Source organism: Coregonus lavaretus, assembly GCF_964263955.1.
Source record: "Coregonus lavaretus genome assembly, contig: HAP1_SCAFFOLD_3654, whole genome shotgun sequence".
Taxonomy (NCBI): domain Eukaryota; kingdom Metazoa; phylum Chordata; class Actinopteri; order Salmoniformes; family Salmonidae; genus Coregonus; species Coregonus lavaretus.
In genome coordinates, this window is record NW_028159783.1 from 7993 (window position 1) to 22218 (window position 14226).

General features: G+C 48.5%; 1 protein-coding gene across 1 annotated transcript in view; it reads left to right on the top strand.

The window, feature by feature from the left end:
- Positions 1-5616: 5616 nt before the first annotated feature.
- LOC311122447 (sushi, nidogen and EGF-like domain-containing protein 1) overlaps positions 5617-14226 on the top strand; it is a gene marked incomplete at both ends in the record, with an annotated part of 46566 nt that continues 37956 nt past the window's right edge. Inside the window, 2 exons of the mRNA XM_084196798.1 lie at positions 5617-5904; positions 6136-6276. Coding sequence (XP_084052924.1) covers positions 5617-5904; positions 6136-6276 — 429 coding nt within the window. The remainder of the gene's footprint in view (positions 5905-6135; positions 6277-14226) is intronic.

Genomic DNA, 14226 nt, shown 5'->3' on the forward strand with positions numbered 1-14226 from the left:
TAGCTAGCAAGAACTTGAATGACTGTTATCCAGTTAGCATCTCTCTTGCGTTCGCAAATTCACTCTGGCTATCTACTCCGATTTCAGAGCACTCTCGTCTGAGTGTGCCAAAGTGCAGAACAACTGATGAATTTATGAACACGCAACACCCGCTGAATATAACCGGTGTCAGTAAACGTAGGCAAAAAAAGTAATAGTTAGTCAAGAATGCTCTAGATAACATGTAAACAGCCTAACCAGCTCTGCTACGGCGAGTAAAATGGTCAGAGTGAGGTGTTCTCTCGTTTGTGTCTGGAAGTAGCTAGCTAGCAAGCTAGCCAACGTTAGCCAGTTAGCTTGAGTGCTTGGTTGGGACAAGCATGCATTGGCAGGCAAGCTGCTGAAGGACGAGGAGGCTACAATTCCCCTTCGTTTATCAGTGCATTTTTGACTAACAAAAGTTTGAGAGGGTTTATCTAATGTTCCTTTGTTAGATTTTAGCTCATCTTGCTCTGGCTAGCATTAGTTGTTGATCTTGTTGTTGGTAATGTGCATAACTGAGGGAGAGTTAGTTGTTGATCTTGTGCAGTGACCTGTTGGCCTTCAAGAAGGCAGACGTTTCTATACGTTTTTATGAAAACGGTCCCACCAATTAAGTCAAAATGTGATTGGTTGATTCCACTGTCACACCAAAATGTTGTCCTAATACAGTTGAATGGCAGATGCCCCATTCTCATTGATGGGGCTGTACTGGAACAGGTTGAGAGCTTCAAGTTCCTTGGTGTCCACATCACCAACGAACTATCATGGTCCAAACACACCAAGACAGTCGTGAAGAGGGCACGACAAAGCCTATTCCCCCTCAGGAGACTGAAAAGATTTGGCATGGGTCCTCAGATCCTCAAAAAGTTATACAGCTGCACCATCGAGAGCATCGTGACTGGTTGCATCACCGCCTGGTATGGCAACTGCTCGGCCTCCGACCGCAAGGCACTACAGAGGGTAGTGCGTACGGCCCAGTACATCACTGGGGCCAAGCTTCCTGCCATCCAGGACCTCTATACCAGGCGGTGTCAGAGAAAGGCCCTCAAAATTGTCAAAGACTCCAGCCACCCTAGTCATAGACTGTTCTCTCTGCTACCGCACGGCAAGCGGTACCGGAGCGCCAAGTCTAGGTCCAAAATGCTTCTCAACAGCTTCTACCCCCAAGCCATAAGACTCTTGAACAGCTAATCATGGCTACCTGGACTATTTGCAGTGCCCCCCCACCCCATCCCCCTCTTTTACGCTGCTGCTACTCTGTCTATTATTTATGCATAGTCACTTTAACTCTACCCACATGTACATATTACCTAAATTACCTCGACTAGCAAATGCCCCCGCACATTGACCCTGTATATAGCCTCCCTACTGTTATTTTATTTTACTGCTGCTCTTTAGTTATTTGCTTTTATTTTTGTAACTTAACACTTAAAAAAAAAAAAAACTTACAAAAATACATTGTTGGTTAAGGGCTTGTAAGTAAGCATTTCACTGTAAGGTCTACACCTGTTGTATTCGGCGCATGTGGCAAATACAATTTGATTTGATTTGATTAGCCTTTTTCTAGCTTCTGATGGCCTAGCCAATGGCTGACTTAGCTACCTAGATTTAGCAAAGAAACATTCTGATTGGATCGTTTTTTTTTCTTCAAGGTTAACCCTTTCCTTTCCAACAAAAATGTAAGAGATTAAATCAGAACATAATTGAAAATAATACTAATATTATTATAATTATAATAATAATAATTATTATTATAAATCCTTAGCCCTTCTCTGAAGGCGTAGAAGGCCCATTGTTCCCCACTGTGTTTGGGTTAGTTATAATTTGTATAGGGGCTCTAATTTCCTCAGCATGCATTTTTTCACTATTTTGAATGTCTATTTAATCTATATGTTGTTCTGAAATATGAACACAGAAATACTGGACATTTTGAACTTATTATGGTGGTGATTTGAAAACATTGACTTGGACTCGCATTTTTCTGGTCTTGGTCTTGACTCAGTCTCAGACCCCTTGTCCCCCTCCCGGTCTCGGTCTTGACTCGGTCTCACCCTCCCTCCGGTCTCGGTCTTGACTCGGTCTCGCCCCTCCCTCTGGTCTCTGGTCTCGGTCTTGACTCGGTCTCGCCCTCCCTCCGGTCTCGGTCTTGACTCGGTCTCGCCCCTCCCTCTGGTCTCGGTCTTGACTCGGTCTCGCCCCTCCCTCTGGTCTCGGTCTTGACTCGGTCTTGACTCGGTCTCGCCCCTCCCTCTGGTCTCTGGTCTCGGTCTTGACTCGGTCTCGCCCTCCCTCCGGTCTCGGTCTTGACTCGGTCTCGCCCCTCCCTCTGGTCTCGGTCTTGACTCGGTCTCGCCCCTCCCTCTGGTCTCTGGTCTCGGTCTTGACTCGGTCTCGCCCTCCCTCCGGTCTCGGTCTTGACTCGGTCTCGCCCCTCCCTCTGGTCTCGGTCTTGACTCGGTCTCGCCCCTCCCTCTGGTCTCGGTCTTGACTCGGTCTTGACTCGGTCTCGCCCCTCCCTCTGGTCTCTGTCTTGACTCGGTCTCAGACCCCTTGTCCCCTTCCCGGTCTCGGTCTTGACTCGGTCTCACCCCTCACTCCAGTCTTGGTCTTGACTCAGTCTCGCCCCTCCCTCTGGTCTCGGTCTTGACTCGGTCTCGCCCTCCCTCCGGTCTCGGTCTTGACTCGGTCTCGCCCCTCCCTCTGGTCTCGGTCTTGACTCGGTCTCGCCCATCCCTCTGGTCTCAGTCTTGACTCGGTCTTGACTCGGTCTCGCCCCTCCCTCTGGTCTCGGTCTTGACTCGGTCTCAGACCCCTTGTCCCCTTCCCGGTCTCGGTCTTGACTCGGTCTCACCCCTCACTCCAGTCTTGGTCTTGACTCAGTCTCGCCCCTCCCTCTGGTCTCGGTCCTGACTCGGTCTCGCCCTCCCTCCGGTCTCGGTCTTGACTCGGTCTCGCCCCTCCCTCTGGTCTCGGTCTTGACTCGGTCTCGCCCTCCCTCCGGTCTCGGTCTTGACTCGGTCTCGCCCTCCCTCTGGTCTCGGTCTTGACTCGGTCTCGCAACTCCCTCTGGTCTCGGTCTTGACTCGGTCTCAGACCCCTTGTCCCCCTCCTGGTCTCGGTCTTGACTCGGTCTCACCCTCCCTCTGGTCTCGGTCTTGATTCGGTCTCGCCCCTCCCTCTGGTCTCGGTCTTGACTCGGTCTCGCCCCTCCCTCTGGTCTCGGTCTTGACTCGGTCTCGCCCCTCCCTCTGGTCTCGGTCTTGACTCGGTCTCGCCCCTCCCTCTGGTCTCGGTCTTGACTCAGTCTCACCCTCCCTCTGGTCTCGGTCTTGATTCGGTCTCGCCCCTCCCTCCGGTCTCGGTCTTGACTCGGTCTCGCCCCTCCCTCTGGTATTGGTCTTGACTTGGTCTCGCTTTCCCTCCGGTCTTGACTCGGTCTCGCCCCTCCCTCTGGTCTCGGTCTTGACTCGGTCTCGCCCTCCCTCCGGTCTCGGTCTTGACTCGGTCTCGCCCCTCCCTCTGGTATTGGTCTTGACTTGGTCTCGCTTTCCCTCCGGTCTTGACTCGATCTCGCCCCTCCCTCTGGTCTCGGTCTTGACTCGGTCTCGCCCCTCCCTCTGGTATTGGTCTTGACTTGGTCTCGCTTTCCCTCCGGTCTTGACTCGGTCTCACCCCTCCCTCTGGTCTCAGTGGAGTGGTCATAACCTGGTTTTCTCAGCTGCTGCCTGCCATGCCATCTGAATGAACAAAGACACTGTCTGTTCCAAACATGAGGAAGTGGATATTCAGTACATCTGCTCAGAGAGCCTACCAATGTTCCCTCTAAGCTGTGTGCATGGTCGTGCAACCGGACAGAATAAATATCAGCCTGTGCAGAGAAGCACAAGATTGAACTTCACTCAACTTTCTTTGAGAGTTTTCCCTATTAGTTAACACTATCAACGTTTCCCTTTATTGTGGGAAATGTGATCGAATCAACGCAATATTGGCCACTTTCATTGCAACATACCGAAACAAAACAAACCATGCAAGAGATTTTGTTGTAGGCAGAATGCATCAGAGTAGGATTCTATCTCATCGACAGGCACGACCCATAATCTACACAGACCGGTGCGGCATAACCAATCAGAGCTGCAGCAGGCCTATATGCAAATAGACCATTGATGTATATGGATCTGTGCCATTCACTTTGAACTGGACTGTTTTTACAGCATGAGCGGTCGCGATTATTATGCACTTGTTTTGAGATCAAAGCGAGAGCTGCATGTAGCCAAGTGTGCACATTTGTTCACATCCTTTGCTAGTTAGTGAGTTATTAGCCCAGTTATAGATCATTTGTAGTCAGAAATGGGGGAGTGGTTGCTTCCTACAAGAGCACAAAATGTGAACATTTCTAGCCATCTTTGAAAAGCGAGTCAGGTAAAGAGCTTTTTTTTTTATATCTTAAAGGGACAGTGTTATATTTTGAGACAGGCTTGAATAAGCTAAGTAGCCAATAGGCAGAGGGTAGCATAATTTGTCTGATACTCTGTAATAATGGTACGGGAATAATAATGCATTTTATTTTGAAAGTGGTTAATGTCAAGTCCTGCATGTTTTTTTTTTAAGTCTCATGGAATGTATGCCTTGATTGAACACCACACATTGGCTGCTACTGTAGGCTGAATTATAGAACAGCTATTTCCATGTTATAATGTTATGGGATGCATTTTCTCCATTGTTTATGATGGTAGGCCACTCTGGTAGGCCTACATTATGATCAAATAGCCACAGTAGCCTACTTGGCCACTGTTAAATATGTAACTTAAAGCGGGTACAGCCTCAGTGTTTACAGTAAACACGCAATGGAAGTTGCACAGAATTTTCACAACGTTCAAGGTTGCGCTCAGCAGACTAGATATTTGCTCGGTGCCGAAAGAAATTAGAGGGAACTTTGGAGCATACCCTACCCCACCCCACCCCAGCCTCCCTGCCCCAGCCTCCCCTGCCCTCCCCTGGCCTTTAACGTCCCCTGCACTGGTACTCCATGTATATAGCCATGTTATTACCTGGTACTTCCTGTATATAGCCATGTTATTACCTGGTACTCCCTGTATATAGCCATGTTATTACCTGATACTTCCTGTATATAGCCATGTTATTACCTGATACTTCCTGTATATAGCCATGTTATTACCTGGTACTCCCTGTATATAGCCATGTTATTACTTGGTACTTCCTGTATATAGCCATGTTATAACCTGGTACTCCCTGTATATAGGCATGTTATTACCTGGTACTGCTGCACATCGACTCAGTACTGGTACTCCCTGTATATAGCCATGTTATTTTTACTCGTTATAGTTATTCGTCATTCATTGTGTATTTATTTGTCATGTCACAATTTAAAACGTCTGTCTTATCTTTAACTCTGCATTTTTGGGAAGGGCCCGTAAGTAAGCATTTCACTGTTGGTCTACACCTGTTGTCTACGAAGCATGTGATAAATATTTTTTTTTTTTAGATTTGCGTATTGCTGTGGATAGAAAGACATAGATCAAATATTTTGAGACAATGCTAACCTTACCTTCTTCTCTCTTCCCCCCCCCCCCACAGGTGAACAACAATGGCCTGGTCTCGTTCCTCAGAGAGGTGTCTCAGTTCACACCCGTGGCGTTTCCCATCGCTGGCGACCGGAGGGTTGTGGCGCCGTTCTGGGCTGACGTGGACAACAGGCGGAGGGGGCAGGTCTTCTACCGGGAGAGTAAAGACCCATCTGTCCTCCAGAGGGCCACAGCTGACGTCAGACGATACTTCTCTGAGTTCCCAGAGTTCAGTGCAACGTGGATCCTCATCTCAACTTGGCACAAAGTCACCTTCTTTGGAGGCAGTGACATAACACCGGTAGGATTCTCAACCAATCAAATAAATAAATAAATCACTCAACCAATCAATCAATCAATCAAATGTATTTACATAAGAAGTTGTCACAAAGTGCTTTAGTCAATCTAGACCTCCAAAACACAGGAAGGAGCACAGAGGCACAAACTCCCCCAAGGATAAGGGGAGACTCTTGTCTTGTTATTCAGCATCCTAGAGTGCTATATGTGACCTGTTGACTACTGTGCCCTGCAGGTGAATACGTTCCAAGTGATACTGATCACCAACGGAGAGCTATCCTTCACCATCTTCCAGTACCATGACATCACCTGGACCACAGGCATGCACGCCAGCAGTGGAGGGGACCTGGCAGGGCTAGGAGGCATCGCTGCACAGGTAAGATCACAGAGATGTCCTCAAAAACCATGTTTATAGGTAAGATCACAGAGATGTCCTCACAAACCGTCATTAATGTCTTCATAAACCATAGCTACAGCCAGGATCACACCGTCCCCATTTTGCCCTCAGAACAGCTTCAATTTCTCGGCACATGGACTCTACAAGGTGTCGAAAGCATTCCCATGTTGACTCCAATGCTTCCCACAGTGTGTCAAGTTGGCTGGATGTCCTTTATGTGGTGGACCATTGTTGATACACACGGGTAACAGTTGAGTGTGAAAAACCCAGCAGCGTTGCAGTTCTTGACACACTCAAACCGGTGCGCCTGGCACCTACTACCATACTCCATTCAAAGGCACTTAAATATTTTGTCTTGACCATTCAGCCGCTGAATGGCACACATACACAATCCATGTAAATTGTTTAAAGTCCTAAAAATCCTTCTTTAACCCGTCTCCTCCCCTTCATCTACACTGATTGAAGTGGATTTAACAGGAAACATCAATAAGGGATCACAGCTTTCACTTGGATTTATCTGGTCAGTCTGTGTCATGGAAAGAGCAGGTGTTCTTAATGTTTTGTATACTATATATACAGGACCAGTCAAAAGTTTGGACACACCTACTCATTACAGGGTTTTTCTTTTTACTATTTTCTACATTGTAGAATAATAGTGAAGACATCAAAACTATGAAATAACACACATGGAATCATGTAGTAACCAAAAAAGTGTTAAACAAATCAAAATATATTTTAGATTTTAGATTGGACTGCAGAGTGAAGGAAAATCAGCCAATAAGTGCTCAGCAGATGTGGGAACTCCTTCAAGACTGTTGGAAAAGCATTCCTCATGAAGCTGTTTGAGAGAATGCCAAGAATGTGCAAAGCTGTCATTAAGGAAAAGGGTGGCTACTTTGAAGAATCTCAAATATAAATTATAATTTGATTTGTTTAACACTTTTTTGGTTACTACATGATTCCATATTTTGATGTCTTCACTATTATTCTACAATGTGGAAAATAGTAAAAGTAAAGAAAAACCCTGGAATGAGTAGGTGTGTCCAAACTTTTGACTGGTGCTGTATTCAATCGAACGCTGCTGGCACCCGCCCACCCGACTAGAATCACTACTCTCAACGGGTCTGACCTAGACTATGTGGACAACTACAAATACCTAGGTGTCTGGTTAGACTGTAAACTCTCCTTCCAGACTCACATTAAGAATATCCAATCCAAAGTTAAATCCAGAATCGGCTTCCTATTTCGCAACAAAGCCTCCTTCACTCATGCTGCCAAACATGCCCTCGTAAAACTGACTATCCTACCGATCCTTGACTTTGGCGATGTCATTTACAAAATAGCCTCCAACACTCTACTCAACAAATTGGATGTAGTCTATCACAGTGCCATCCGTTTTGTCTCCAAAGCCCCATACACTACCCACCACTGTGACCTGTACGCTCTTGTTGGCTGGTCCTCATTACATGTTCGTCATCAAACCCACTGGCTCCAGGCCATCTATAAATCACTGCTAGGCAAATCCCTGCCTTATCTTAGCTCATTGGTTACCATAGCAACACCCACCCGTAGTATGCGCTCCAGCAGGTATATCTTACTGGTCATTCCCAAAGCCAACACCTCCTTTGGCCGCCATTCCTTCCAGTTCTCTGCTGCCAATGACTGGAACAAATTGCAAAAATCTCTGAAGCTGGAGACTCTTATCTCCCTCACTAACTTTAAGCATCAGTTGTCAGAGCACCTTACCGATCACTGCACCTGTACACAGCCCATCTATAATTAGCCCACCCAACTACCTCATCCCTATATTGTTATTTATTTTGCTCATTTGCACCCCAGTATCTCTATTTGCACATAATCTCTTGCACATCTATCATTTCAGTGTTAATACTAATTGTAATTATTTTGCACTATAGCCTATTTATTGACTTACCTCCATAACTTGCTACATTTGCACACACTGTATATATATTTTTTCTGTTGTATTTTTGACTTTATGTTTTGTTTTACCCCATATGTAACTCTGTGTTGTTGTTTTTATCGCACTGCTTTATCTTGGCCAGGTCGCAGTTGTAAATGAGAACTTGTTCTCAACTGGCTTACCTGGTTAAATAAAGGTTAAATAAATAAATAAATATATACTGTATATACAGTGCCATGACTTTTCACACATTTTGTTGTGTTACAGCCTGAATTTAAAAATGTAACTTGACATTTTTTATCACTGGCCTACACACAATTCCCCATAATGTCAAAATGGAATTATGTTTTTCTAAAGTTTTACAAATGAATTATAAATGAAAAGCTGAAAAGTCGTGAGTCAATAAGTATCCAATCCCTTTGTTATGGCAAGCCTAAATAAGTTCAGGAGTAGAAATGTGCTTAACAAGTCACATAATACATTGCATGGACTCACTCTGTGTGCAATAATAGTGTTTAACATGATTTTTGAATACCTACCTCATTTCTGTACCCCACACATACAATTATCTGTAAGGTCCCTCAGTCGAGCAGTGCATTTCAAACACAGATTCAACCACAAAGACCAGGGAAGTTTTCCCAATGCCTCGCAAAGAAGGGCACCTATTGGTAGATGGGTAAAAATAAAAAGCAGACATTGAATATCCCTTTGAGCATGGTGAAGTTATTAAATACACTTTGGATGGTGTATCAATACACCCAGTCACTATAAAGATACAGGTGTCCTTCCTAACTCAGTTGCCGGAGAGGAAGGAAACCACTCAGGGATTCCACCATGAGGCCAATGGTGACTTTAAAACAGTTACAGAGTTGAATAGCTGTGATGGGAGATAACTGAGGATGGATCAACAACATTGTAGTTACTCCACAATACTAACAATATTATGTTCGCAACAAGGCACTAAAGTAATACTGGAACAAATGTGGCAAAGGATTTCACTTTTTGTCCTGAATACAAAGTGTTATGTTTGGGGTAAATCCAATACAACACATTACAGAGTACCACTCTCCATATTTTCATGCATAGTGGTGGCTGCATCATTACATTTACATTTACGTCATTTAGCAGACGCTCTTATCCAGAGCGACTTACAAATTGGTGCATTCACCTTATAGCCAGACTGGAACATGTTCCGGGATTCTTCAGACTGTCACACTCTGGCTCCGGGACTTGTATTTGAGCCAGGGTGTATTCGTTTTGTGGGGGTTTGTTTTGGTTAGGTTGGGAATAGGGTGTGTTCATTTGGGTGTGTGTGGTTTTGGTTAGTTCTTGTGTAGTCATGTGACTCCCAATCGGAGGTAACGAGTGTCAGCTGTCGGCTCGTTATCTCTGATTGGGAGCCATATTTATCTGTATGTTTTCCTTTGGGTGTTGTGGGTTTTTGTTCCGTTTCGGTCGGTGTACCGTGGACTTCATGAGTCGTCTTTTGTTTGTAGTTCGAAACTTTAATTAATAAAGTCATGTTTCTTGCACACGCTGCGCCTTGGTCTCCTTCGCTCTTAGACGACCGTGACAGAAAAACCCACCAATCTAGGACCAAGCGGCGTGTCAAGCGGCAACAGGATCCACCTACACAGGATTCATGGACATGGGAGGAGATACTGGATGGAAGGGGTCCTTGGGCACAACCGGGAGAATATCGCCGCCCTCGTGAAGAGCTGGAGGCAGCTAAAGCCGAGAGGAGGCAATATGAGGAGGCAGCACAGAGGCAAGGCTGGAAGCCCGTGAGCACTAGCCAAAAATTTCTTGGGGGGGGCCTTAAAGGGAGTGTGGCGAAGTCAGGTAGGAGACCTGCGCCTACTCCCTGTACTTACCGTGGAGAGCGAGAGTACGGGCAGACACCGTGTTACGCAGTAGAGTGCATGGTGTCTCCTGTACGCGTGCATAGCCCGGTTCGGTACATTCCAGCTCCACGTATCGGCCGGGCTAGATTGAGCGTTGAGCCGGATGTCATGAAGCCGGCCCAACGCATCAGGCCACCAGTGCGTCTCCTCGGGCCGGCTTACATGGCACCAGCCTTACGCATGGTGTCCCCGGTTCGCCTACATAGCCCGGTGCGGGTTATTCCTCCTTCCCGTACTGGTCGGGCGACGGGGAGCATACAACCAGGTAAGGTTGGGCAGGCTCAGTGCTCAAGGGAGCCAGTAAGCCTGCACGGTCCGGTATTTCCGGCGCCACCTCCCCGCTCCAGCCCAGTACCACCAGTGCCTACACCACGCACCAAGCCTCCTGTGTGTCCCCAGAGTCCTGTGCGTCCTGTTGCTGCTCCCCGCACTAGCCCTGAGATGCGTGTCCTCAGCCCGGGACCACCAGTTCCGGCACCACGCACCAGGCCTATAGTGCGTCTCGGCCGGCCAGAGTCTGCCGTCTGCCCAACGGCGCCTGAACTGCCCGTCTGCCCAACGGCGCCTGAACTGCCCGTCTGCCCAACGGCGCTTGAACTGCCCGTCTGCCCAACGGCGCCTGAACTGCCTGTCTGCCCAACGCCGTCTGAACTGTCCGTCTGCCAAGCGCTGCATGAACTGCCCGTCTGTACTGAGCCTGCAAAGCCGCCCGTCTGCCATGAGCCTTCAGAGCCGTCCGCCAGACCGGAGCCGCTAGAGCCTTCCGCCAGACAGGATCAGCCAGAGCCTTCCGCCAGACAGGATCAGCCAGAGCCTTCCGCCAGACAGGATCAGCCAGAGCCTTCCGCCAGCCATGAGCAGCCAGATCCGTCAGCCTGCCATGAGCAGCCAGATTCGTCAGCCAGCCATGAGCAGCCAGATCCGTCAGCCTGCCATGAGCAGCCAGATCCGTCAGCCAGCCATGAGCAGCCAGATCCGTCAGCCAGCCATGAGCAGCCAGATCCGTCAGCCAGCCATGAGCAGCCAGATCCGTCAGCCAGCCATGAGCCGTCCAGCCAGGATCCGCCAGAGCCGTCCAGCCGGGGTCCGCCAGCCAGCCAGGATCCGCCAGAGCCAGCCAGCCAGGATCCGCCATTCAGTCCGGTGCTGCCCCTTAGTCCGGTGCTGCCCCTTAGTCTGGTGCTGCCCCTTATCCGGGTGCTGCCCCTTAGTCCGGTGCTGCCCCTTAGTCCGGTGCTGCCTCTTAGTCCGGTGCTGCCCCTTAATCCGGTGGGGTTAAGTTGGAGGGTGGTCAGTTGGAGGAGGCTACGGAAGCGGGTAGTGACTATGGTGGGGTGGGGACCACGACCAGAGCCAGAACCACCGCCGAAGAGGTATGCCCACCCAGCCCTCCCTTGGTTAGCCCTAGTTGAGGCGCGGTCGCAGTCCGCGCCTTTAGGGGGGGGTACTGTCACACTCTGGCTCCGGGACTTGTATTTGAGCCAGGGTGTATTCGTTTTGTGGGGGTTTGTTTTGGTTAGGTTGGGAATAGGGTGTGTTCATTTGGGTGTGTGTGGTTTTGGTTAGTTCTTGTGTAGTCATGTGACTCCCAATCGGAGGTAACGAGTGTCAGCTGTCGGCTCGTTATCTCTGATTGGGAGCCATATTTATCTGTATGTTTTCCTTTGGGTGTTGTGGGTTTTTGTTCCGTTTCGGTCGGTGTACCGTGGACTTCATGAGTCGTCTTTTGTTTGTAGTTCGAAACTTTAATTAATAAAGTCATGTTTCTTGCACACGCTGCGCCTTGGTCTCCTTCGCTCTTAGACGACCGTGACACAGACAGCATTGAGGAGTACACCACATCAGTCACTGGCTTCATCAATAAGTGCATCGATGATGTCGTCCCCACAGTGACCGTACGTACATACCCCAACTAGAAGCCATGGATTACAGGAAACATCCGCACTGAGCTAAAGGGTAGAGCTGCCGCTTTCAAGGAACGGGACTCTAACCCGGACGCTTATAAGAAATCCCGCTATGCCCTCCGACGAACCATCAAACAGGCAAAGAGTCAATACAGGGCTAAGATTGAATCGTACTACACTGGCTCTGACGCTCGTCGGATGTGGCAGGGCTTGAAAACGATTACAGACGACAAAGGGAAGCACAGCCGCGAGCTGCCCAGTGACAAAAGCCTACCAGACGAGCTAAACCACTTCTATGCTCGCTTCGAGGCAAGCAACACTGAAGCATGCATGAGAGCACCAGCTGTTCCGGATGACTATGTGATCACGCTCTCCGTAGCCGATGTGAGTAAGACTTTTAAGCAGGTCAACATTCACAAGGCCACAGGGCCAGACGGATTACCAGGACGTGTACTCCGAGCATGTGCTGACCAACTGGCAAGTGTCTTCACTGACATTTTCAACATGTCCCTGACTGAGTCTGTAATACCAACATGTTTCAAGCAGACCACCATAGTCCCCGTGCCCAAGGACTCTAAGATAACCTGCCTAAATGACTACCGACCCGTAGCACTGATGTCTGTAGCCATGAAGTGCTTTGAAAGGCTGGTCATGGCTCACATCAACAACATTATCCCAGAAACCCTAGACCCACTCCAATTTGCATACCGCCCCAACAGATCCACAGATGATGCAATCTCTATTGCACTCCACACTGCCCTTTCCCACCTGGACAAGAGGAACACCTACGTGAGAATGCTATTCATTGACTACAGCTCAGCATTCAACACCATAGTGCCCTCTAAGCTCATCACTAAGCTAAGGATCCTGGGACTAAACACCTCCCTCTGCAACTGGATCCTGGACTTCCTGACGGGCCGCCCCCAGGTGGTAAGGGTAGGTAACAACACATCTGCCACACTGATCCTCAACACGGGGGCCCCTCAGGGGTGCGTGCTCAGTCCCCTCCTGTACTCTCTGTTCACCCATGACTGCATGGCCAGGCACGACTCCAACACCATCATTAAGTTTGCCGACGACACAACAGTGGTAGGCCTGATCACCGACAACGATGAGACAGCCTATAGGGAGGAGGTCAGAGACCTGGCCGTGTGGTGCCAGGACAACAACCTCTCCCTCAACGTGACCAAGACAAAGGAGATGATTGTGGACTACAGGAAAAAAAAGAGGACTGAGCACGCCCCCATTCTCATCGACGGGGCTGTAGTGGAACAGGTTGAGAGCTTCAAGTTCCTTGGTGTCCACATCACCAAAGAACTATCATGGTCCAAACACAGCAAGACAGTCGTGAAGAGGGCACGACAAAGCCTATTCCCCCTCAGGAGACTGAAAAGATTTGGCATGGGTCCTCAGATCCTCAAAAAATTCTACAGCTGCACCATCGAGAGCATCCTGACTGGTTGCATCACCGCCTGGTATGGCAACTGCTTGGCCTCCGACCGCAAGGCACTACAGAGGGTAGTGCGTACGGCCCAGTACATCACTGGGGCCAAGCTTCCTGCCATCCAGGACCTCTATACCAGGTGGTGTCAGAGGAAGGCCCTCAAAATTGTCAAAGACTCCAGCCACCCTAGTCATAGACTGTTCTCCCTGCTACCGCACGGCAAGCGGTACCGGAGTGCCAAGTCTAGGTCCAAAAGACTTCTCAACAGCTTCTACCCCCAAGCCATAAGACTCCTGAACAGCTAATCATGGCTACCCGGACTATTTGCACTGCCCCCCCACCCCATCCTTTTTACGCTGCTGCTACTCTGTTAATTATTTATGCATAGTCACTTTAACTCTACCCACATGTACATATTACTTCAACTATCTCAACTAGCCGGTGCCCCCGCACATTGACTCTGCACCGGTAGCCCCCTGTATATATAGCCTCCCTACAGTTATTTTATTTTACTTCTGCTCTTTTTTTCTCAACACTCTTTTTGTTGTTGTTTTATTTTTACTTTTTTTTGTTAAAAATAAATGCACTGTTGGTTAAAGGCTGTAAGTAAGCATTTCACTGTAATGTCTGCACCTGTTGCATTTGGCGCATGTGACCAATACAATTTGATTTGATTTGATTTGATAACCACTTTACAATGTTTTTTGTTTTTTTGGGGGGGTGGGGTGGGGTAAGGGGGGGGGGGGGGGGGGGGGT